The sequence below is a fragment of the Elgaria multicarinata genome, chromosome 7 (genome assembly GCF_023053635.1).
Source record: "Elgaria multicarinata webbii isolate HBS135686 ecotype San Diego chromosome 7, rElgMul1.1.pri, whole genome shotgun sequence".
Lineage (NCBI taxonomy): Eukaryota > Metazoa > Chordata > Lepidosauria > Squamata > Anguidae > Elgaria > Elgaria multicarinata.
The window spans coordinates 8,517,646-8,542,286 of record NC_086177.1 but is presented as its reverse complement, the minus strand read 5'-3'; the positions used below and the strand labels follow the sequence as shown (position 1 = coordinate 8,542,286).

The 24,641-nt window shown below is 41.4% G+C and overlaps 1 protein-coding gene across 1 annotated transcript in view; it reads left to right on the top strand.

Moving 5' to 3' along the window:
• The window catches only part of ADCY2 (adenylate cyclase 2), a 150,544-nt gene that overhangs the window by 103,388 nt on the left and 22,515 nt on the right, over positions 1–24,641 (top strand). The window contains exons 15-19 of the mRNA XM_063130192.1: positions 2,244–2,328; positions 7,022–7,159; positions 18,959–19,102; positions 20,303–20,487; positions 22,824–22,908. Coding sequence (XP_062986262.1) covers positions 2,244–2,328; positions 7,022–7,159; positions 18,959–19,102; positions 20,303–20,487; positions 22,824–22,908 — 637 coding nt within the window. The remainder of the gene's footprint in view (positions 1–2,243; positions 2,329–7,021; positions 7,160–18,958; positions 19,103–20,302; positions 20,488–22,823; positions 22,909–24,641) is intronic.

Genomic DNA, 24,641 nt, shown 5'->3' with positions numbered 1-24,641 from the left:
AATAAAATCAGTGTGCCATGGAGATTTTAGTAAAAACCAGTAGCCCGTACAAGGCCCTTCCCCATTTTAGGATGTTTTCATCAATGAAAAATGTTACGATATTGCACTGTGTTGAGGATGTTATGATCATCTGACACATATTGTTATAGTTGATATAAAGTTTAATTTCAAAATGTATTGTACCTCCCACAAGCCAGAGCCTTGGCCAGCCTGTCAACAACTTTGGCCCGGTTGAGAAACTTGGTGCCCTCTATGGGTTAAATCCAACATCCCGCATGACAGAACTTTCTCCCTCTCTCTTCCCCATTGCAGCCCTCTGTACCACCCGAAAACCTGTTCTCAAGGTTTCTCAACCCTCTGCAGCAGATTGAATAGGTTCAAGGGAGACTGCAGAGTGGGCAAATTGTTTGATTTAGAACAACAGTGTTTGATTGAACCCTATTTGAATACATGACTGCTATAGTTTGTGTGGTCACAACCGATGGTGATTTTTACTGTACTTGTGGTTATTTTGTTTTTTATGGTGCCTTGGATACTAAGGCCTTAGCTAGACCTAAGGTTTATCCCGGGGTCGTCCCTGCCTGCTCCCGGGATATCCTGTGTGTCATTTACATGAACAGGGATGAGCCCGGGACGATCCCAGGATAAACCTTAGGTCTAGCTAAGACCTAAGGCAGCTAATAATTGCTGTGCATACGAAAGACTGTTATAGTAGCACAAAGTGCTGGAATTGCATGTATGGCCCCCACTTGAAGGCCCCCACATGATGTTGGCTAAATGGTGGACCTGATGGCGGTTATATGTGTTCCCACATCTTCCCTCCTGGGCTGTTTTCCCCCCATAAAATCCTGAATCAAATGGAACATTGATTTTTTAAAAAAAATTACAAGAGTGATGGTTCTCTTTGCACTTTGCTGTAGCAAAACCTCCATTAAAATGGGTGCAGTTTTGCTCATAAAGTATATTTCAGGAATTTAACTAAGAAGGGCATTTTTCTAGACAGACACCACTGCAATTTAAACAGTGTTGAGCATATTATTATTTGCAAATTCCTGCTCCTTTTGTTCTTTGTTTAATTTTTTTTGCAACACTAAGTGCTTTTAAATCCTATTAATTTCAGTGGAACAGCGATTCACCATTTTTAGACCTCTGTCATTGAAACTGAGCAGATTTAAAAAGGTTTGAATCATACTTTTTGACTGTTGAGTTGCTTTGAGTTGGTTCGTCTTTTGCAAAGCATCTAAAATACTTTTAGGTGTGAAGGGAGGAAGAAATACTATTTTAAATAAAAAAAATATTACCCATTCAGGATTAAGCATTATCACTTTATTTATTTATTTATTGCATTTCTATACCGCCCAATAGCCGAAGCTCTCTGGGCAGTTTACAAAATTAAGACAATTCAAAGTATAAAACAACAGTATAAAACCATAATATAAAATACAGTATAAAAGCACAACCAAGATAAAAACAGCAGCAATGCAAAACTACAAATTTAAAATAGCAAAGTTAAAATTTATTTATAGACTGTTAAAATACTGAGAGAATACAAAGGTCTTCACCTGGTGTCTAAAAGAATATAATGTTGGTGCCAAGCAAACCTCCTTATGAAGCTCATTCCACAGCCAGGATGCCACAGCAGAGAAGGCCCTTCTTCTGGTAGCCACTTTATCATAATTATACAGTTATACATGAGAAAGAGATCATTATTTGTAAAGAAATAGATGATCTTTATTTAATGCCTCTGTTTTGTTTTCCCCTCAAACTTCTATTCACTGAATGAGAGAACAGGTTCTTCACCTCCTGTTAAATATAAAACAATGCTTAATGCCTAATTTTGAAGGGTCTTCTGTCTCTCTCAGGCCCTGATTTCATTGAGGGTCGAACTAGATGTGATAGTAGCAACCAGGTTTGTTTAAACAAATGTCCGCTCCATTTATCTATAACATGCATTACTTCCCTACAAGTAGTTATCTAAACACCTCCCCTTCCCCTCTGGTCCAGCTTTAGGAGAACATTATTTGGGGAACTGACCTGGCCAAGCAAGGTGACAGAGGGGAGGGTCCAATTCCTCTCATCAACATGACCGTTTTTGTGTTCAAGTGAGACCCCGTCCTGCTTTATATTCAAATGAGGAAAATACAGGATTAAATAAACATAACTGTCATCATCTTATTTAGTTCAGTTGTCAGCGGCTGCAAACTTGCTTGTATTTAACAGGGCTTTTTCTTGTTGTTTTATAGAAAGGCTATACTTGGAATCTCCTTTGGAGCTGCCTTTCTTGTGCTTTCCTTCATTCTGTTTATCTGTTTTGCTGGACAGCTTTTGGTAGGTATTAAGAACGTGTCGACTTCCCTGGCAACACAATTCCTTCTGTATAAATAATGATACTAAGTTATTGAAGACCACCTTCCCTACAAAAGAAAGTTCCGCTAGCATAATATCTCTTTTAGTTGCCTGGGCAAGAAAATAGCCTCTGAAGACTTTCTCCCTTGGAGTTGGGTTACTTTCATTTACCATTACTTATCAAACTTACTATGCTTTCTAGAAGTCATATCACACAGCATTAGCAACGTTACAATTTCTTTTTTAATCCATGGATACACTGTTTTCTGTTAAACAGAGCTGCCATACTAGCTGAGCATTTCCCCAAATTATTTATTTATACATTTGTACCCTGTCATGTATCACTGGGATAAGTTGGTTTTGATGCATACTACTAAAAAATAAAAGTGCACAGCCATGACCTGGTGTGCCTCTAAATGATGGAAGTCAACTAAATCTTGAGCAGGAAATGTACATGTTGTATTCAGGTCAGAGCTGCTCCTGCTTCACACAATGCTATAAATAACTTGTAAAAGAGCAAGGAAGGAATCCGGAAAAAAAATAAAGCATTCATTCTGATGAAAGGCACAATGATAATTCTTTTTTCCTTCTTAATTCAATGACTTAACTGAATGATGTAGTTCTGCAACTGCATTAAGTGGCCATGCTAAACAGATACTTCTGATCTGAACCTTTTTAGTTAAAAGTGTTGTTTTTTTTTACAGATAACAATAAAAGTTTTCATTTAAGTGATTAGGTAAAGGATGTTAGTGGACATTTAGGGCATGCTAAGAAAACAGCCATATTGCTGAAGACAGAGATTTGGGTCAGATGCTTTTAAATGTTTGACAAAATATCCAAGGTTTTTACATAAGTAATTCTAAAGGAGGCAAGAAAGAGGTACCAGGATTCCAATTCTTTGCTCTTTGTTAAGTGAGGATATTTTAAATAAGCTATATAGATCAAGTTAGGGGTTACCTTTCAGTGCAGGCAATATCACTGCTATTAAACCAAACTACAGGTGAAACTTCCATCATTTTCAATTTAGGCAGGATACATTCTGACTAAATCTATATTTTCTTCTTATTGTTGTTATTACAAACTGGTAAGGTGCTGGACAGCTCCTGTTGCTACCCATCAAAACACACACACACAGCTATTCCGTCTTTTCCTCCTTAACAATATTTCTGTAGTAATAAATGCGATAAATAAAAAGATGGGAAACATAGGAGAGTTATAAATGGAAGACAATGATATCTGGAAACACCCCTCCCCGCCTCCAGTAGAATTCTGTAAATGAGGGCAATTTTACCCAAAAAAAAAAGCCTCATCTGGAAGCACCCACAGCTTAAATGGCCTTTGTATTCATTACTCATAATGCACCATGTAATTTGTTTTGAAAGTCCCCTCCCAACATATTTGGCCCTTATCCAAAAATATTTCACGCTTAAATCCCATTGAAATCAATGGGTCAATCATAACTAATTTAAGTCGTTCTGGTTTCAATAGGACTACTTTTTTTTGTTATCCGGTCTGTTTATTCTTTTGGATTCATTGTTTTTCCTATTCCAAGGCCTCAGTGTGATTTCTTTATTTATTTGAAGCATTTTTATATTGCCCATCAACCACGTCCTCTGGGCAATTTACAAAATGTATAATCAATAAAATACAAAATAAAAATAAAATAATATCAAAATAGATTTAAAACAGTATCAATGCAGCCAGTATCAAACCTACAAACTCCATCTAAAACAAGTATGATAAGCATAATAAACAACACAAGCAAAAAAAACAAAAAAAAAACACCCAGCATATAAAACCAGTAAGAGTGAAAATTATTAGGGCCAGAGATTAGACACAAGAAAAACATATGAAGGCCTAGGGGGAAAATTGAAACATCTTCACCTGGCTCCAAAAAGTCCATGATGTAGGTGCTAGGTGAGCACCTTTGGGGAGGGCATTCCGTAACTGGGTCACAACCACTGAAACGGCCCTCTCTGCCTGACCACTAGCCTCACCTCACTAGGTGTGGGAACCTGGAAAGGGACCTCTGATGAAAATCTTAAGGACCAAGCAGGTATATAAAGGAGGAGGCGATTATTCAGCTAACCTGGCCTCAATTACCAATTTTTTTTTTAACCATTGCTAATAGATATCATGATCTAACCCAGTGGTTCCCAAAGTGGGTGGTACCGCTCCCTTGGGTGTGGTGGGATTGCATAGGGGGGGCGTTATGAGGCAAGGGGGCAGCAGGGGGGATGCTAAGAGGCAAAGGGGTGGCAGGGGGGCGCTGGAGGTGGTATTTTCCGAGAAGCGCCTCTCCAGAAGGTCTTAAAACCCAGGTACATTTTTATTGGAGAAGGTAGTTTGGTCCCAAGCCATCTAGGGAAGAACCCACACATGTATTCATACCGTTTAAGAAGAGTCCTTTTAATGGTGAATTGAAATGTTTCAAAAGCACCAAAACACTAATGAAGAGACATACCCTGCTTGGTGTGCCCCGCCCCGCCAGCTGCAAAACAGAGGCACTCACTCTCTTTCCCCTCCCTCGGCAAGCCTGCTGCGGGTGCGTCCCATTTAAAGGGGCCGCACGCAGGAGGCACTGGGCATGAGTTTGTGGAACCAAGGGGGCGGTTACCTGAAAAAGTTTGGGAACCACTGATCTAGCCAATGCTCTGCTTTTAAATCCCATTGATTTCAGAGGGAGCTATTTAAGCACATGCTTAACTCCTTCATTAAACATATAGCTGCCTTAAACGGGATCCTCTAGCACAATAATGTTTTGTTGGCCTAGCAGAAACTTTCCAGGGTATCAGGCACAGTTTTTTTCCTAGTCCCACCACCTGAGATCTTTAACTGGAGATTGAATATGGATTCTTGGACCTTCTGCATACAAATCTCATACTCCATAGCTTTGGTATATCTGCACACCAAGCTTGTTCTCTGCCACTAAGCTGTAAACCCTGACTGAAAGCAGTAGAACTTAAGGTTGCAGTTCTACACCCACTCACTGGAAAACAGCCCCTATTGACGCAATAGGCCTAAAAGTGCTTAACATTGGCTGTATCATGCCTAGAATAAACAGTTTGTGTTGCCTAGAATAAACAGTTTGTGTTACTCATCACTTTTAAACCTAGACAGCTCCCAGATTGTCTCCTTGGTCTTATCCTTAGTTGAAATGATCGAGGTTACAATGATACACTGCAGGGCCAGGATCTCTTCTCGATCCTCCCAGAGCGCAGGACACGGAATAACGGGCTCAAGTTAAAGGAAGCCAGATTCCAGCTGGACATCAGGAAAAACTTCCTGACTGTTAGAGCAGTACGACAATGGAATCAGTTACCTAGGAAGATTGTGGGCTCTCCCACACTAGAGGCCTTCAAGAGGCAGCTGGACAACCATCTGTCGGGGATACTTTAGGGTGGATTCCTGCATTGAGCAGGGGGTTGGACTCAATGGCCTTGTAGGCCCCTTCTAACTCTGCTATTCTATGATTCTATGATTTCATTCAGTTACTATATTTCTTTACCAACCCATCGCCAAAGCTCTCTGGGTGGTTCACAAAGAGTAAAAACCATTCAAATTCATTGTTTGAAATGCAAAACGATTTACATAAAAACCTATAAACAGAAAGCACACTCACAGACAACATATATCTAAAAACGATGTTTAAACAACCAATCAAACTGCAGCTGTCTGCTCAAGAAGACCATTAGGACAGACCCAGCAATGGAGAAAGGATCTCCCTGGATTGTGATAGTGAGATTCCAAAAAACATAATGCAATATGAAATATGTTGAACTGTCTGTTTCACTTTGAATTAAATAGTGACAACAAAAGAATCTTAAAGAGGGGAAGGGATGCAGTGAAATATTTGTTACAAAATGATTTGGCAATAGATGTTCACGACGGAATTATCTAGGAAACTGAGAATGAAACTGAATAGGTGATAGATAAATGGGTCATGTTCTGACTGTACAGAACAGGTCACTGTGTTTATTTTAGCTGTACTATAGATTTTTTACTTATGTGAAAGTAGAAGGCAGTTGTAGTAATAGCGCTACTTGGATATCTTTGTAATACTGCCCTTATCATTCTGCTATTAGTGTTTAATATTCTTGGTGGGTTTTTAATGTTTTCAATGAATTTTAGTCTGTTAAAGTTATGTAAATTTTAAAATTATTTTGTGCTTACTTGCCTCTCTGGGAACCTCCTTATGTGCCAATTATGAAATAAAAGTCTGAGTGTTTCCCTGCACCTACATAGGAGTCAGCAATTAGGGACCCAGGTGGTTAATTCCCTTTTCTTGATCAGCAGAGGGTGAAGCCAACAGGAATAACTCCTCTCCTCTATGGGATGACAGGGCTAAAATACTGAAACATATCCTGCTGTCAGAGGAGAAGCCCGCTCAGTCTATTGCTAATGCTAACACATCTCATAGTTAGTCTTTTCCTGTCTTATAACTCAGATATGGAAAATGTTGTAATTCAGTGCACGTTTTCATTCCGCTCAGATGAATACTGATTCATTGATGGGATAGGGCAAGGTTTGACACCGCTACCAAGCTGCTGCTGTTTCTGTTTTGAATTGCATGCATGTTCTTGGAGTGTAGAATTGCGAGCGTTCTTATTTTGGAGCAAAGGCAGGAGAAGCTCAAATATCTTCAGACATGCGTTTTCATGTATTCTATATGCAGCAGTGCAACAAGAAGGTCTCAACTTCACTGTTGTGGATTCTGAAGTCATCTGGAGTCATCGCAAACCGCCCATGGCCACGGATTGTGCTCACTTTGATAACAACTGCTATAATATTAACAATGGCAATATTCAATATGGTAAGTTTAATGAGATTTTGCTGTACTTTCTGTTACTACTTTTCTATGTTTATATGGCCTGTTATGTGTAACAGTTTCAGTGATAAAAAAATACTTTGCAATGATTCAGAAGAATCTCAATAATGAAAGCCTTAATAAGCGCTATAATAATATATTTAATTCTGATATCTCCATGAGAAAGGTTTATGGCAATCTGTATTGCAATCTGGTATCAAAGACTCTGGCAACTGATGGAATAGTATGTTCATAAGCATTCAAACTGCTCGGGGAACAAAGTTGCAGTCCAATTTCTGTGGTGGAAGCGAAAGTTTTCAGTTGGGCTTGGATAGTAGATTAGTTTAAAAATGACATTGCTGTAGTGGAAACTTGGTTCTGAACTATGCGCAAGAGAAGAATCCATCTAACGCCACACTTACCAAAGTATCCAGCTACTCAAGAAAGGGAAGATCTAGGCTCCTCCCACTTTTTGTGGCTTCCTTTTACTGTAGTCACAGCAGTAACTGCTCTGAATTGGAGCCCTGAAAAGGGGGAGGGGAGCCTAGATCTTCCATTCTGCAGGAGTAGGCAAATGTGGTTGCAATTTTTGAAAATTCCTTTTCTCCCTATTTATGCACAAGAACACAAATTCATCATCATCAACTTTATTACGGTCACTGACCAGACTTTACACATACAAGATTGTAGGGCAAAATTACATACAGATTTGAAAAGTATGCAAGGGCCAACACAAATTCAGCTGTCAAGTGCCTAGCTCCTGGCTTCTTTTGTAGTCACAAGAGTCAGTTGCTTTTATTAAGCAGACTAAGATCAGCATTGCCTTAGGCTACAGATGTAATCCATATGCAAAAACCAGTAGCCAACTTCACCAGTCGGATTTGCACAATAAAGACCCACCTGAGCTGCAGTTAACTGTCTCAGGTAACAGCACGATGAAAGAGAGTTGCAAGGAACCTGTTGGTGGCTACCACAGCCCGTACCTTCCCAATCAGAGGAGTCCCACCCTCAAGGTGGATCTTTTCAGAGAATCACCTCTCTGGCTGTCTGCTTCTTGGAGTGCCTTGCAATTCAGTGTTGCGCCTTCCTTCTCATAAGACCTCTCACCCTTGGGTCTCTACTGCCAGCCCCTCCTCCTCATTAGGTTCCTGCATTCCCACAGTTTCACAGGCCCCTGGTTGGCTATTATTCAAATGATGATACTGTAGCTGGGGATCACACCCCAGCTACAGCACCCGTGTTGCTGTTATACTCAGTGATCTGCTCCTGCCAGCTTGGCACTTCGACAGCACCTTCACCCTCCCCATCTGGCATTGAATTGGTTACCATGTCTTCTTAAAGTGTGTCTGTGGAAGTGCTGGACCCAATCACTATATTGGCTATCCAATAGGTGTAGTCCTGCCTGGTCAATTTCCTTGTATGATGCAGCTGTCAAAGGGAGCACTGAAGTGTGGTAGATAACATACAAGGAAATTGACAAGATGAGGCTAATCAAGCATATAGGCTAATCTCTGCACAGTTGTGAAGGACTGGGGAGGGGGGAGGGAATAGTAAAAGAATTGACCCAGTTGTGCAATTCTGAAGCACTGTTGTGAAGGTTGTGGATATCACATGTCATCTAAATAGCATTATAGACAGTGCTGGGGCGTAGTCAGTTGTCATAGTTCATGCCAGTATTAACGATGTGGGGATATGTAGTTGTGAGATTCTGGAAGCCAAACTTAGGTTGCTAGGTAGGAGGTTGAAATTTAGGATCATCGAGGTGGCTTTCTTTGAAATGCTACCAGTTTCACACACAGGTCCAGCTAGATAGGTAAAGCTGAGAAGTCTCAAAGGAGGTTCCCCACCCCCCCAGATTTGTTAGGTACTGAGGAACATTTTGGGACAAGTCAAGCCTGTATGAAAGGGATGGGCTCCACTTAAAACAAAATGGAACCAGACTGCTGGCAATAAACATAAAAAAGGTGGCCAAGCAGCTTTTAAACTAAACCTGGGGAAAAGCTTACAGAAACTGGGAATCATGCAGTTAGGTTACATTTGATGGTCCAAATGTAGAAGGGGATAAAATAGGCCATGAGTATATGATAGAACATGATAACCAATCAAATAGCCCTAAGTGCACATGCCAGAGATATCTGGGGAGTGACACTGTGCACAGGTGTTTCTATGCAAATGGTAGAAAGCCTCCGAGCCAAAATGGGAGAATTGAAGTGCTTGTTCTTAAAGGAGAACCTAGACATAGTGAGCATTGCAGAAACATGGTGGAATGGGGAGAATCAATGGAGTACTCTAACTAATAATAACAGGGCTGATATGCCTTAAGGAAATGCATAGAAGGGACTTCCTGCTAGTTGAAGCTCCGACAGTTACTGCAGCAGTGTAACCAGGCAATTCTAAAGGAGGAAACGGAGTCATGAAGCAGTGTGAATATTGGGAATAGGGACAGGATAAAGAACTGAGTTTCACATATTAATTTGAACTAATTGGCCAGTTCTTTTATTATTTCAGGCTTCTTGTGTGAAATGGTTAATTAAAAGAATTCAAATGAACCTTAAAATATCCTGATGTGAAAGCACAAAACCATTTCTCTTGTTCAAATGTGTACTGTTGGAAGAACAAAATCTACTGCCCAATTCCATTAACTAATTTTTTTTAATGTGCTGTATGGTGTTGTATATGAACATTGGACTTTTATAAATCTCACATTAATTTATCTATTTGTTAAAAGAAAAGTACTTCTTTGAAGTTTCAGATGTTTCTTATTTCATACCAATAAGATTGACAAAGGATCAATCTAGTGAGCAATGAGGGTCTTAAAGGACAAAGTTGTCTTGCAGCTTTCTTGGCTGTTCTCAGATAACAGTGACTAAAATCAGGAAGTATTTCTCTCATGAACATCATTTTTTTAATGATACCCATCATTGCCAGGCAACAGTTAAGAGGGCTGTGACAATGGAATCAGCTACCTAGGGGGGTTGTGGGCTCTCCCACACTAGAGGCCTTCAAGAGGCAGCTGGACAAGCATCTGTCAGGGATGCTTTAGGGTGGATTCCTGCATTGAGCAGGGGGTTGGACTCGATGGCCTTGTAGGCCCCTTCCAACTCTGCTATTCTATGATTCTATGATTCTATAAATGATGGCCATTCATTCCCTCATTATGCACCGGCTTGGTGAGTCCTGTAAAAATTCACCATTTCATAATGTACTAATATCAGTTGTGCTCATGATGTGATGCAGGGTCCAATTAGCATTGGGAATTAGCAGATGGCCGTGTTTATTTTAAAGGCTATTTTCATATGCCCTAACATGCATTATTTTCACAATAAATGGGGTAGGGGATCATCTGTATGCTTATTTTCTGCCCACCACATCTTCACCTACTTTGCCCCCCCCCCCAGTCCTGGTTCACTTATTAAGTAGTGCCTATGCCTGTACAATGTTCATAAGAACATCATGTGTTGCTGGGCCCATGTGTGTTGGAACATACAGGAGCTATGTAAATTTTAAAACCACTTTAGATTTCTAATGTTAATTGACTCACACAAAGAAAAGTGAAACATGAACCTTCTGTATAGGGCAGGGTAAAATTTTAAATAATCTACATGTAGAATTACGTCTCCTACTCGCCAGCACCCCAGACAGAATTATAGTGTAGAATTGTAGAGTTGGTAGGGATTGACAGTCATTTAGCAAACACGCTTCAGAAAGATAGACCATTTATTCCTTGCTGGCCACAGGCAGATCTGTGCAATCCAAAGCACAGTGTACCATTTGCAAATAGCATGTCTGTACTTAAATTGGTTGAACAGTAATTCTCTCTCCTTTTTCAAGACTAGTGTAAAGCCTGTGTCGCCAAGGACGCTAGTAGTCTGAGAATGATTGAATGAAAATATGTTTGGCTATTTCCCTTGTGATTAGAACAACTTCCAGGGAGCGTTTCCTTCTTTCCTTTACCCTTCGTCTCTCAATTTTCCAATTATGTCCTGCATCAGCTTGCTTTCAATGGGCAACCCAATAATATGACCTCTTCCCACTACATTAAAGCAAGTCCCGCCCTGTCATAGCAAGCAAGTCTTCCAACCCACCTCCCTCTTTCTCATTCACCCACAGAATTACCGTATTTCTTCAATTCTAAGATGCACTTCCCCCCCCCATATAAACATCTCTAAAAACGGGGTGTACTTAGAATCGCGGGGGGGGGGGTCCTGTTGGTGGTACTGAAATTAGTGTGCGTCTTACAATCGATGGTGTCTTACAATCGAAGGAATGAGGTACCCCCTCCTTCCAATAATAACCCCCTTCCATTACATGAAAGCATAGACAGATCCTTCCCTCCTCTGTTGCAGGGAAAGGGGGTGTTCCAAGTCCCCACCCAAGAAGCCCATCAACCCACCTTCACCAGGGCCTGAAAAACAAAAGGTGAGATGGGATGGGAAGAGAAGAAAAATGCCACCTTTCTCTCAGCAGCACTGAGCCAGAGCCAACCACCCTGCCCACTACCCCTCCTCTCTCTCTCCCTCTCTCTCTCTCTCTCACACACACACACAGAGACACACACACACACAGGACATCACAAGAGGAGGAGGAGGAGCAGCAGACCCTCCTCACTCTGATTCATCCCATTCAAAACAATACAATATGAGATGGGTGCCCCTAGCCACCACGCCGAGGCCTAGCAGCACCCCGTGAAGCCTGCCGGTGAAGCAAAATGAATAAAAACAAACCCAAAGGGTAATACGGTAGAAAAAAGGAAAGTGGAGGGATACAGGTAATGGAGGTTGAAAACACGTGACGTGAGATCAGGTGCTGTTTGACGGGTTCTTTTTAAAAAAGACCATTTAGCATTTCTTAAAGTTTCAGGTCAGGCGCTGTTTGGCACAGAGCAAATAAGCTGGCACTGAACTGTAGAGCAATAGAAGACCGTTTGGCACGAAGCAAATAAACGTACTGTTTTGCTATTAAAGCTTGAGCTTTTTTGAAGTGTCAAAATTTTCTGCACATCAAGCTTCCGTTAAAGAAAGAAAAGAAAGATCTCTAGTAATAAGCATTAAAGATTCCTGTAGGAAAATAGTTCCATGCAGAGCAGTTAGGGATCTCTAACAGAATATCCAGTAGCTCTCATTAAGCTACAATTCCTATTAAAATAGAATAAGAGCTGGTACATAGTAAAAAAAGATACCTGCAGAGCAAACATCCAGCTACCAATATTTGTCCCGTGATGGAAAATAAAATGGGTTTAAGTCTCCAAGCCACGATGGTGCTTGAGTGCTTGGTATTAAGCAAGAACATAGTACATAGATATAGTGGACATATCAGAAACCTGATAGAATGACCTCAGTGGAACAGAAATAGATATAAACTCTGTAGAAAGAACAAGGAAGGGTGTATTAGGCATAGAGTTCAATAAACTTGAAAGGTTAAGAGAAACAAACTCCTCCACATAATCCTTCTAAGTGATAATATCACAACCAAAAAGTAATTTAGTATTAGAATTATACTATTAGCCACCTGACCAAAATACAAAATCCTGAAGGTGATTTTGAGACAGAGGAAGAAACCAAGGAGGCATCCCGAAGGAGAAATTATTGTAATAATGGTTGACTTCAGTTACTCTCATATAGATTGTGTAAATGCATGTTCCTATCCTAAATAATTTTGCATGTTAACAGTTGGTCATGGAAATAACCAGAAAAAAGAGATCTTGGACTCATTCCTGATGTAAATTTTGTTGAACCAGCAAGACAACAGCCACAGGAAGACGATTAATCTGTTAGTGAGTGGCCCAAACTTCCCCAGTGAGTTCATGGCTGAGTGAAGCTTTGAACCTGGGTTCATCAGTCTTAATCCAGCATTCTAACCATGGCAGTACCTGCTCCCTGGCTATTTGTCACGATGGCTATATGGAACTTCCAGGTTCAGGCAATATGTTTCTGAGTGTAAGTTCCTGAGGGACCAGAGGTAGGAGAGGGCTCTGGTCTTCAAGCATTGCTTGTAAGCTTTCCAGAAGCATCTAGTTGGTCACTATGGCAAGCAGAATCTTGGAATAGACAGACCTCTTACAGGGACTGCTCCTGCTTGACCTTGATCACACATGTATAAGATTACACATCTGTATGTGTATGGCGATACTAGATTCTTGGGAACAGATGTGGGACCCACAGGGCAGACTTTACACTAGGGGTAACCAACTTTTTGGGCCTACAGGCATGTTTTATATTTTGAATTGAGGCTGCAGGCCCTACCAAAAAAATGGTGTCAGGGTGCATGGGTGGGTGCATCTTCTTTTGCCTCCCCCTTCTGCTCACTGTTTCCTTCCTTCTCTTCCCCTTGCTCATGATCTTCTTCGTCTTCCTCCTCCATCTCCCCCACTCGCTATTTCCTCCTGCTCCTCCCCTCACTATTTCCCCTTCCTCTTTCTCCTGCAACTCCTGCCATGCTCACCTTATCTTCTGATCTGCGGTAGCGTAGCAGATGGGAGGGAGGGAAGGAAGGAAAGGCCATGGTGGCACAGGGGGAGGAAGGAAGGAAAAGCCACAGGGGTCCAGTGGGGTCTGGTGGGCACCCTTGGAGGGCACTCATGGGTACTGCATTGCTGACCGCTGCCATACTCTGTGATACAGTGAGGGAATTATTTCAAGAACACCAACAAAGTTTAAAGAATACATGTTTTTTTTTTATTTTACAACCAATGTTTACAGAAATAAAAGATTGGTTTTATACGCCTGCCTAAGCACTAGACCAGTAGACTGTTCTCTAATGATTCATAATAGTAATGATAAAGTGAGGAAAAATGGAATTATGTCTCACCAAATAAGGAGTGAAGAGGGTGCTATGGTAAATGGAGAGGTGGCACTAGGAGGCTTCTAGTCAATGGGGAAAACTTGATTTTCACTGCAACAGAGTTGGCTACACAAGGTGCAGAATGAACAGTTTCAGAGTGATGTAAGAAGAAAAGGAGAGATAGAATGGGCCACAGGCAGCCTCAGTTCCTCTGTCTTGTCCTTTTGCACCTCTGTCCTAGAAAAGTCTGTTTTCAGTGAGTTGCCGGGATCTCCCCACAAACAACGGGGAAGGAGAAAGTGCAGCTGGAGGAAGCAGCAGTGCAGCCAGGGAGGACGAAGAGGAGCAAAGGAAAGAGGTGGTGCCAACCAGCAGCTGCCCAACCACACTGACATCCACTTCATTTGAGACAACGCACGGCTGGTTGAGGGAGCCAGAGATTGGTCTAATCCTTGGAAAGGGCCTCTGTGTCTCACCTCAGTTTTACAAACATCAGCTGGCAGTTGTGACAGAGGATAAGCACTCCAGGTTTACTCCAAATCCCATCTCTCCTGGAGATGTTGACAACTGGGACACTATCTCGATCTCCCTGTAGTATTAGTTGAAATATTTATCTTTTTGAAAGAGTTTACCCATCATCCTAAGATGCTGAGTTTCCTTTTCAACAATGAGTAGTATTTCGTTCAATAAGTTTGAATTCTAGTTGGTATGAAAAACCACCCTTATGACTAGACGCATCATTGCAGAATAGTATCTAAAATATAATCGGTTGGATCCAGATTTATGCTGGATTAACTGCGCTGGCAGAAGTGGACTTCCCAGTCGCCATGAAATCCCGTCCAGACCCTTGAAAATACTATACAGAGCACCTGTTCACACACCGACTGCCATTTTGCAGACCATAGACTGTAAGTGGTTTGTTAAGCACGCCAACAACCCCCACTCACTCCCACTGGGCTTGCATGACACGAGAAGCCACAGCACACTTCTGCCATGGCTTGCATGTGCAAAAAGTTGCTTACCATCCAGACCAAGTCAGAGAATCAGGAGACCCTGCTAAATGGGCTGAGTCGTGTGTGTTTGGGGTGGGGGAGCGGGTCCCCAAAAATCAGGTGGAGGGCCCTTCTATGAGTGGAGCCCTGCCACAGAAAGTAAGGTACTGAATCTAACCCAGTAACAACATATTTTCCCTCCTCCCTCCCAGTTAAGCCTGTGGGTGTCTTGAGAGTCTTTTTGGCTATAATAAATAAATACATAAATCATAAAATGCAATAAAAAACCACAACACCGCAATAAACCAATAGGCATACTGACGCAGCATAAACTATGATATGGGTGTAAAACTAAAACCACCACGAGGCACAAGAATTAACATCATGCCACAGGGGCTAAAGTAATAGGTCTTAAATATTAGGAATATGAAAACAGTTGAAAAGCCTGGGAGAATAGATAGCAGTGTGGGTGCCAGGCAAGCTTCCCTTGGGAGGACATTCCAGAGCTGGAGCTACCAACAAAACCGTTTAACTTTGGCCTCTGCTTCTCTCACCCATCCTCCGTTCAGATCCTTCCTTTCCCAGCTTCTATTTCCTCCATATCGCTTCTTTAGGACAGCTTCTCTGCCCTTAGGCTTCCTGATGACTGTCTCTCCCTCCACCATGCCTTTCAATGGCATAATACAAGTCCTCTCGTCCCTAGGCCTTGCTGAAGGTTTTCCCAGCCAAGCTGACATTTGACTTCTCATTTGTAAGCTGCCATGAGAACAATGTGATGAATTCCAATTAACAGGAACCATTGCCTTCATGTCCTCTTGTGGGCTTTCCAAAGGCATCTGGCTGGCCATTGTGGGAAACAGTTTTCTGAACTAAATGGATCTTTTGTCTGATCCGCAGGGTTCTCCTTACGTTCTTAACTAAGGGCTCATCTACACCAAGCAGGATATTCCACTATGAAAGTGGTATATAAAAGGCAGGAGCCACACTGCTGCTTTATAGCGGTATTGAAGTGCGCTGACCACTGTTGGGGCCCACTGACACATACCATCTACCGCTTTCATACCGCTATGTCCTGCTTGGTGCGGCTCCTGCCTTTTATTTACAGGTTTCATAGTGGAATATCCTACTTGGTCTAGATGACCCCTAAATATGCAATGTGTAAGGATGTTGTCTTGCTAACAGTTTCCCACTGATGAATAAGCATGTTTCTCATGCAGCCCGGTTGGGTTTCTTGTTAATTTTTCTTATAGTTCAGTTAGACACTGGGACAACTGGAAATATTTCAAACACACGCACGCGCGCACACACACACACACACACAGAGTGTTCTTGTTCGGCCATGATACACACCAAAGATCACTAGTATCACCAAAGATCACCAAAGATCTCTGGAAATAAGACAGAGTGGAGCAGACAACAGGTGTGGTTCCCCCCCGCCCTCCGGGTGTTCAGGCTATTTGAAACTGGAATTGCTGTTCTTGGTGTATGCTTATTCCACTTCTGCCTCTGGTTGAAACTTATTTAACCAGAAGTAAGAATGGGACTAAAATGCATATGCACCGTAGAAAGCAAACCCTTTCCATTTCTTTTTTTTTAAAAAAAGTTAAAGGTGCATCCTATGTCTGAAGGGCCATAGGATAGACAGAGCTACAACCTTGGAAGTGAAAATTCTTGCTCAGATCTTCAACCCCACTGCTTGCTCAGGTCTTCACCCCCACCACCCTGACAGAAAGCTCCACCATGGGTCCTCTTCCAGGGTCAGTGTAATGATCTTGAATGAGAACAGGGAGAGGGAAAAGGGATAGGTGGGCGGGGAGGGGAGGGAGGAGGAGAGCCCAATATATCCTGTGGCATCTCCAGTCACAGGCCAAATTAGACATCAGAGGCCAGTCTAGTGGAAAGATTTTAAAATGAGGACAGAGAGGTGAAAATCACCTCCATCATTGCCCCTGTTCAGCTAGCAGCAGCCCAGCAGGGCATAGAGATCTTGGAAGTCATTTATCTTAAAGGCCGCTTCCATTTAGCAGGTGACAAACTTATATGTTTCTCCTTTTTATATGTAATTTGCGTATCTGGAAGCAATGAGAAGAACTCATGCCACTAAATAAGTAGTAGAAGAAAGCTGGAGGGTGACTGGAGGGAGAAACAGTTGCCTCCCATAAACTGACATTTTCTGTTACATTTCTCATCTTTTTATTAAAATTAGCCACCTTTCTATGTTACTTCAGGCACTAGCATTTAATAGAAAATATCTTCAATGTAACTTAAGATGAAATGTAGTTTCAGAATATGTATTGCCTGGGTGGGTCAAAGAGGGCATACACAGCTGTGAAGATAATACGGTGCATCAAAATTCATGGCACCTCAAGGTCAAACTTTATGTAATGGAGGCAACCGCGTTTGTTATTTCACAAGTCTGTTTGTCTGCCCTATTCTCATACACAGGAGAAGGTTGAGGGACTCTTATTTTGACACCAAAAGGGAGAGCTGAATGTGACGGCCACCTCCTACTGGGTTTCACTTCTGGATCAATTCACTTCTTTATTGACTCCAAAGAACCCAGCTCGGGTGCACACGTCAGGGCTATAGATGCCAACTCTGTCCCTGTGGCGCGCCTACTTCTGCTTAGGCCCCCACAGCAGCACAGATCAGCACCCTTGTCCCAATTTTCTCCCTTCCGCTGCCACCATATGATCACCTGTACCCTTCCCCAGGTACTCCAATGTCCACACCAGGTTTAAATGAATGTTATTTATTTAACACACAGCCAATCCAGACACTCCACACAAACATCCAATCAGCACTCTCCTTTCATCCAGCACTCATTAACTCTATTATTATTATTATTATTACCGTATTTCTTCGATTCTAAGACGCCATCAATTGTAAGACGCACACTAATTTCAGTACCACCAACAGAAAAAAAGCTTTGATTCTAAGAAATAATAAATGCACCTGCGATTCTAAGACACACCCCATTTTTAGAGATGTGTATATGGGGGGGAAGTGTGTCTTAGAATCGAAGAAAAACGGTGTTATTATAATATTTGTGTCCCGCCTTTTGCCCAATGCTGGGCCTCAAGACGGCCTTACAAAGTTTAAAACATACATTTGGGGGGGGGGGAACAAACAAAGAACGTTTAAACGTTTAAAATGCACAACCAACCCCTATGACCCATACACACCAATCTGCAACAAACACACAGAGAATACTTCCTATAAACTCAGAAAACCTTAATAAATTCTTATATTACACTTATTAACATAGGCATCAGCAGTAAAACATCACACTGAACCTTTCCCTGACTCTCCTGCCTATCTGTTTCATCTCCCAGGATACTCCTCTCACTTCCGGTATCAGAGCAGGGCTGGCCGGAAAGTGCCCTGGGCATCCAGGTGGTAGGAAGGGAGGGGGCCAGACCGTTTGCACAGCGTCTATGTATGAGGTGGCGATTGCATGTTGGCACCACTTGAATCCATTCAAAAGAAGAACGTCCATTCTTTCTCTGCTTTTATTTTTAGCCTGCTTCTGGATGTTTTTAACATCATTCTTAGGTAGCATCAAAGACTGTGCATAAAACTTCATAGTCTTTATTATCTCCTACAGTCTATTAAAATAATTTATGGCTGTTTAAGAGAGTAGTGTGCATAGTGGAGTAATGTGTCAAATGGGAAACTTCAAATAGGCTTTGTCTTGGTGAGCAATATACAATTGAGTAGTAGCTTTATTCTCTTCACAATGGAAAAACTGTTGTTTAAATTGATACAGTTGTTTTATACTGTTGTTTTTATATTTTGATGGTTTTAAATTTTGTATACTTTTTAAAGTTCACTGTTTTTAACGTTTGTAAACCACTTTTGTAAACCCATAGCTTCGGCTATGGAGCGGTATATAAATTTAATAAAGAAAGTGTAACGTATCTCCTGTTTAAATTAGTATCAAAACTTCCATTTATTTCTGTCCTTCCGGATGTTAGATTTCTTCTGTTTGCTTGATGAAAACCGTAAGAGATTTCATGTTTGTTCATTCTAGTTTTTCTTGGATGGTGATGATGATGATAATGATGATGATGATGTGATTGAATTACTCCCTATGCTTAATTCATCAAATGCAAGTTCTCCTGAGGCGAGTGAGCAGACACTCTGGTATATTCAAAGCAACCATTTTTTCTTACCAGTAAGTTTGCATCATATTTATTTAATCGTAGCAGGTACACTTACTGCCAGTTGAATGATAAAAACTTAAGATCCCGTTTACATGCACTTCTACCAATTCCTCTGTAGTTGTTTCCGCACCGATCCTGGACCATACAAAGGTTTCCACTCACATAGTTCCTCTGATGACCTGCTTACCATTCCATGCAAATGACACCCCTCCCAAAGAGCTGCTGATCACATTCCCAAAGGGCCTTGCAGAGCAGTATCCAGACATTGTAAGAGGTCAGCATGTTGCTGCTTGATCGGAGAATCAAGGCTTACAGTCTAATCCTTTGCAAGAACAGGGTTTGATGGGTCCTGCTCCTAAGTAAGAGTGCAATGGATTGCAGTCTTCCAACCCAGTCTTAACTACCTATGCATAGAAGTCAGCATCCCTGAGGTGCTGGAGGTGTTTTTCCATGGCTCCATCCCACACCATTGTGGCAAGCAGTGGCGTAGTGATAAATTTTGAAGTGCAGCTGCTCATCAGACCACACCAAAATACTTTGCATTACAACAGGGCTGCTCACGACTATATATGGTTGCTGAGAAAATTCATTCCACCCCCACCCCACCCCCAGCTGTTGTGAGGATTGCAGCTAAGCTCAGAGGGAACAGGGAAGTCTGATGGGGGAGAGAAGGTGGCAGGTGATGCCAGTGTCCCTGTGAGCACTGGCTCCACTGCACCACTGGTGGTAAGGTTTCAAAAGCTAGAACAAAAGGGTGGAGGCCGCTATGTAGGTCCTTCTCACTCAGATGTTTCCTGGCTAGGAAGTGAATGCAACAATTGTATGGGAAGGATTTCAGTGACTGCCCTTGCCCTTGCCCTTTCAGTCTTTTAGAAGCTATCACCATGATGTGGTTATGAAAACAGTATCCATGCCGTTGTGATAATGGATGAGGGCCCTCCTCATCTCATCCATTTTAATGGAGCACATGGGGGTGAGGGTTGCTGTACATAGAAAACGTGCGTGTCAGGGAAAAGGCTAGGCTAGAATCCTTCATCCTGATGTCTAATTTTCTATGTGGCTGGAATACTTCTATGAAGGAGCTCTCAGTTATGTGAGCTCCCAGCTGTAGTCTGAAGTGCTACAGCCCAGACAGATTTACTATCATAGGGAGAATTCAGCCTTAGTTGCTAACCCACTTCCTCATTTGTTTGGTCTTCCTCTTCTTCTAGTACTTTATCTACAGCTGCATCTTGGGCTTGATTTCCTGTTCTGTTTTCCTTCGGATAAATCATGAACTGAAAATGGCAATCATGTTGGTTGCTCTGGTGATCTACAATGTCATTCTTCTGCACATGCATGGCTCTGTGCTGGACAATTACAACAAGTTCCTATATACAATGGCACCTCTAAAAAGGTAGGCCAGTTACACTTGGTTAAAGAGCTACTTAAGACCAACTAGATAATGACCAGGTTCACACAATCAGGGAGGGAAAATAAACCATGGTTATTATCCCACCCCACAAATGTCGGTCACACACCACCTAATTTCCATAACTACCCTCACTAAGCCATCCCGCAAGTAAGCCAGCATGGGTTAGTTGTTCGCCTGCTAGCAAGGCTTGCCATGACTTATCCCTCTCTTCCCCCTCAGTCCTCCTGCCAATTCCAACATGTATCCCAGGTACCTCATTTGTTGTCAATGGCTGGCCAGCTCTGTAGCCATTCCCAACAACCCATGATGCAGCTGCCCTGCTGGGTTTGGACAACAGAACAAGCTACCTATCAACCCTAAAACAAGCTGTGGGTTCTCAGGGTAGCTTGTTTGTGAGAAATAAGAAATAATTATGTCTTAAGAAATATTTTTGTAAGCCGCCTTGAGAGCATTTTTGGCTAAAGGGCGGGATAAAAATGCTAAAATAAATAAACCACTGTGCAGAAACTGCACCAGGTTTGCATAGCATGACAACCCACCATGGGTGATCACCCATGATGGGTTGTTGTGTTGTCCAAACTATATATATATATATATATATATATATATATATATATATGAGGCACAGAGTTGCCTTCACTTTAAGAATTGGATCCAGGATCTGACTCCCATGAGAGGAAGGTCCCTCCACCCATTTTGGGGAGATCCCCCCTCATTCCCACACCATAGCTTACCCCATTCAGTATTTTCATGGACTGTGCAGGTTGTCGTGGGAAGGAGGGAGCAGGGAAGACCAGCCAGGGCAATGGATCCTGTGTAGTGCATCTCTGCCACCCAGTTGTGTCAGGTCGGCTGGGGAGACCCTGAGCACAAAAGGGACTGGTTCGCATGGTTGCGTGCCAACCAGATTTGCATAATTACTCCCGCCAGTGCAATTTCTTGTGTCCTCCAAACCCTGTGGGGGTTCTGAGAACATAAACCATCCAACAACCCTACAACAGCCCATGGTTTCCGGGTGATTTGTTACCCACCCCAACGACCCATCCTTGCCAGGTTCAGATGACATGAGAAGCCATACCAGTGAGGGTAATTATGCAAATCTGGTTAGCCTACAACTGGTTAGCATGTGCAGATTGGGTAATAACCCATGGTGATTTGTTAACCACTCTGCAATCAAACAGAGGAAAGAATTACATTCTATACACATGTTTTTTGTTGGTTTGGGGATTAGCATACCATTATCAACACAAGCAAAAACAATAATTAAGGACAAAAATAATTTTCATGATTGCAGAATCGGCTCATTAAATTAGTTCCGAAGGGGATAGATTGCAGTCCATGAGATCTTATGCCGGAATGAATTTGTTAATCTTTAAAGTGCCACAAGTCCCTTTGTTGTCATTAAATTAGGAATTGCAAACCCTTTAGCTCTGTTGTGCTGGCAAAAGACAGCATTCTCCATCATAAAAAGTGTTCTTACAGTCATAGCTATATGTGGCGTCATTGCATCGTAATTAATAAGAAACTAATCTTTTCCACAAATGAGGTAGTTTTATTTTTTTAACAAGAGCAAAATTTCATACAGTCAGTAAAATCTGATAGTCATTTGATATCCTTATAAAATGTATTTTAATGTGTTTTTATTCTGTTTTTTATTCTATTTGTCTGCTGCTCCAAAATTCTTGAATTGGGAGCGGTATACAAATATTGTAAATAAATAAATAAAATAATAAATAGGTTTCTGCCTGCCATGTTTTATTCACAAGGGCATAATTACTCCTCATGCCTTCTCTTTTCAGCAGTTGTCATTATTGTCTGGAATGTCACTGCCATAAAATGAAGGGGCGGGTGTGTGTCTCCCAAAACATATAAAAAACAGTCAAGTCAAAGAGATGGTAGGGTGAAGTAGCTCCCTCAGGCAGCTGATTTTGGCTATCATAGAAGAGCAGCAAATGGTTAGTTTGTTAGTTTTGATGCCAGGAAGGCATTTGTGGGATTTTTGTCCTCAGATGCAGATAACTTGACTAGCCTTGGGTAGTATGTAGCTTGATTGGAACTGGGAGACAGCATTTGTAGCTCCACCTTAGACAGAAAAAATTCTTGGGCTGGCCATACTTACTAGTTTTCTTTGTGCAGAGAGCTTCCTATTTGGTGGAGCATTCAATGATGCAAACCTGACCCCGAAGTGCTTAAGAACCTGATTCTACCAGTAGTATAAAATGTAGTAATAGTGACCCTCAAAGTAAAATAGCCAGGCTCAGAATTTGCATAATCTTATTGTTTCCCTCTTGATTCCACTTGTGGCTTTGTTTCTACAGGCCAGGGATCCTGAAAGATCTGAAGACAATGGGCTCTGTATCTCTCTTCATCTTCTTTGTCACATTGCTGGTACTCAGCAGACAGGTAGGAACCCCTTATTACTTAAGTTCCACTACAAGTTTGTTTATGATGTTCCATTGCTCCAACTGTTTCTGTCTGTCTTTCTTGTTAAACGTACTCAAGAATAAGATGCACATATGTTCACATTAACCTCACATCACACAGCTGGAATTCCTCACTCTTGTTAGAAAACTGTTTTGGAATGAAACCAGATACCAAAGAAAAAGAAGAAGAAAAACAAACAAATTAACATTGTATATTTTCTAGGGCATGAAATAATTAGCCTCCTTTTGTCATTTTTCTTTACTCTTTCATTTTGTACCTCCAAGTTTGCATTGATGTTTTTACTCTGGCTATATTTGCTTGCATGCAATTTGCTTTTTCTGAAGTTGCTACTTGCATGGCTAGTTTATATGAATAGTACTCAACAACAGGGCAGTTTCCTACAGCATCTTATGTATTAGAACAACGATCTTGGATACGCTCAGTTCATTATATCAAATCTTTCCTCATCCTTTTGTTTTGCACAGTTTGTATAACTAAGACATATCCCCTCCTGGTCTAGAATGCAAAATCAAGAGAATATGTTTTCCAACTCAATTGAGTCCTCCTAATGGAATTAACAATTAATCTAATTCCCTTTTATCGTTGCATTGCATAGCATTGCCGGGGGTGTGGGGTGTGTGTGTGGGGGTGTTATAAGCTGCTGTGTGGGCCTTATAAGTGGGGTATAAATGAGAAAAATGAAAATAATGTTTTTGAGTTATAACATAGAGTATTCTGTTGATTATAAAAACAATCAGCTTTTTCAAAACTTCATGGTTTTGAAATGTTTATGGTGTCGGGTTTTTTGCATTATTTTACATTTAAATGCAGATTTTTCAGAACAATCTAAATGCAGTCTTTACAAATAAATTCAGGATTGTGTTTGCACTTTCCAGTTCCCTAATAATGACCAGTTAACTGCAGTAATTTTGGTGGCTTGGTTTTGTGAGAAGTCTGTTTATGTATTACGAGGACTTTATGTATTACGAGGACTCTTTCACTTTATAGGCTGTGCTAGAAAGAGCTGGGAGTCAATTGTTCGTTTTTTCCTCACTAAATTAGCCTAGGATAGCGAAGAGGCACTGAAAGGCCACTGTACTAATTTTCATAAGGTATATGCATTTGATAAAGTGTCTCTCTGCTATGTTTTGCATTAAAAGGTCAGTGCTGAACCTGGACTGTTCATGATCTTAGTGCTCATGATGGCACAATTTCTAAGTGCCATCATGAAGTCAGTGCCAAGGTCTTTTTCCTAAAGCTTTTAAAACTTGATGTTGTGCAGACTTCTACTGTTACTTTCTACTGTTAGTTTTACCCTACCCTGTGCCTGCTTACCCTACCCTGTACCTGTTTGCATTCTCTTCCCCTCCTTATTGTTTCACTATGATTTTTTTAGATTGTAAGCCTATGCGGCAGGGTCTTGCTATTTACTGCTTTACTCTGTACAGCACCATGTACACTGATGGTGCTATATAAATAAATAAATAATAATAATAATAATAATAATAATAATTGCACAGATTATTAATTCCTGGATGTTTTATTAAAAACAAAGGCCCTGCCTTATTGGATGAGATCAAAGGTCCATCTAGTCCAACATTCCGTTTCCAGATGAGGAGCCCATAAGTAGGGCAAGACCCTCTAACTAGGGGCATGGCTAGACGAGAGGGGTTGAGGAGGAGGATCTCATGATTTTACGATCGCGAGATTGT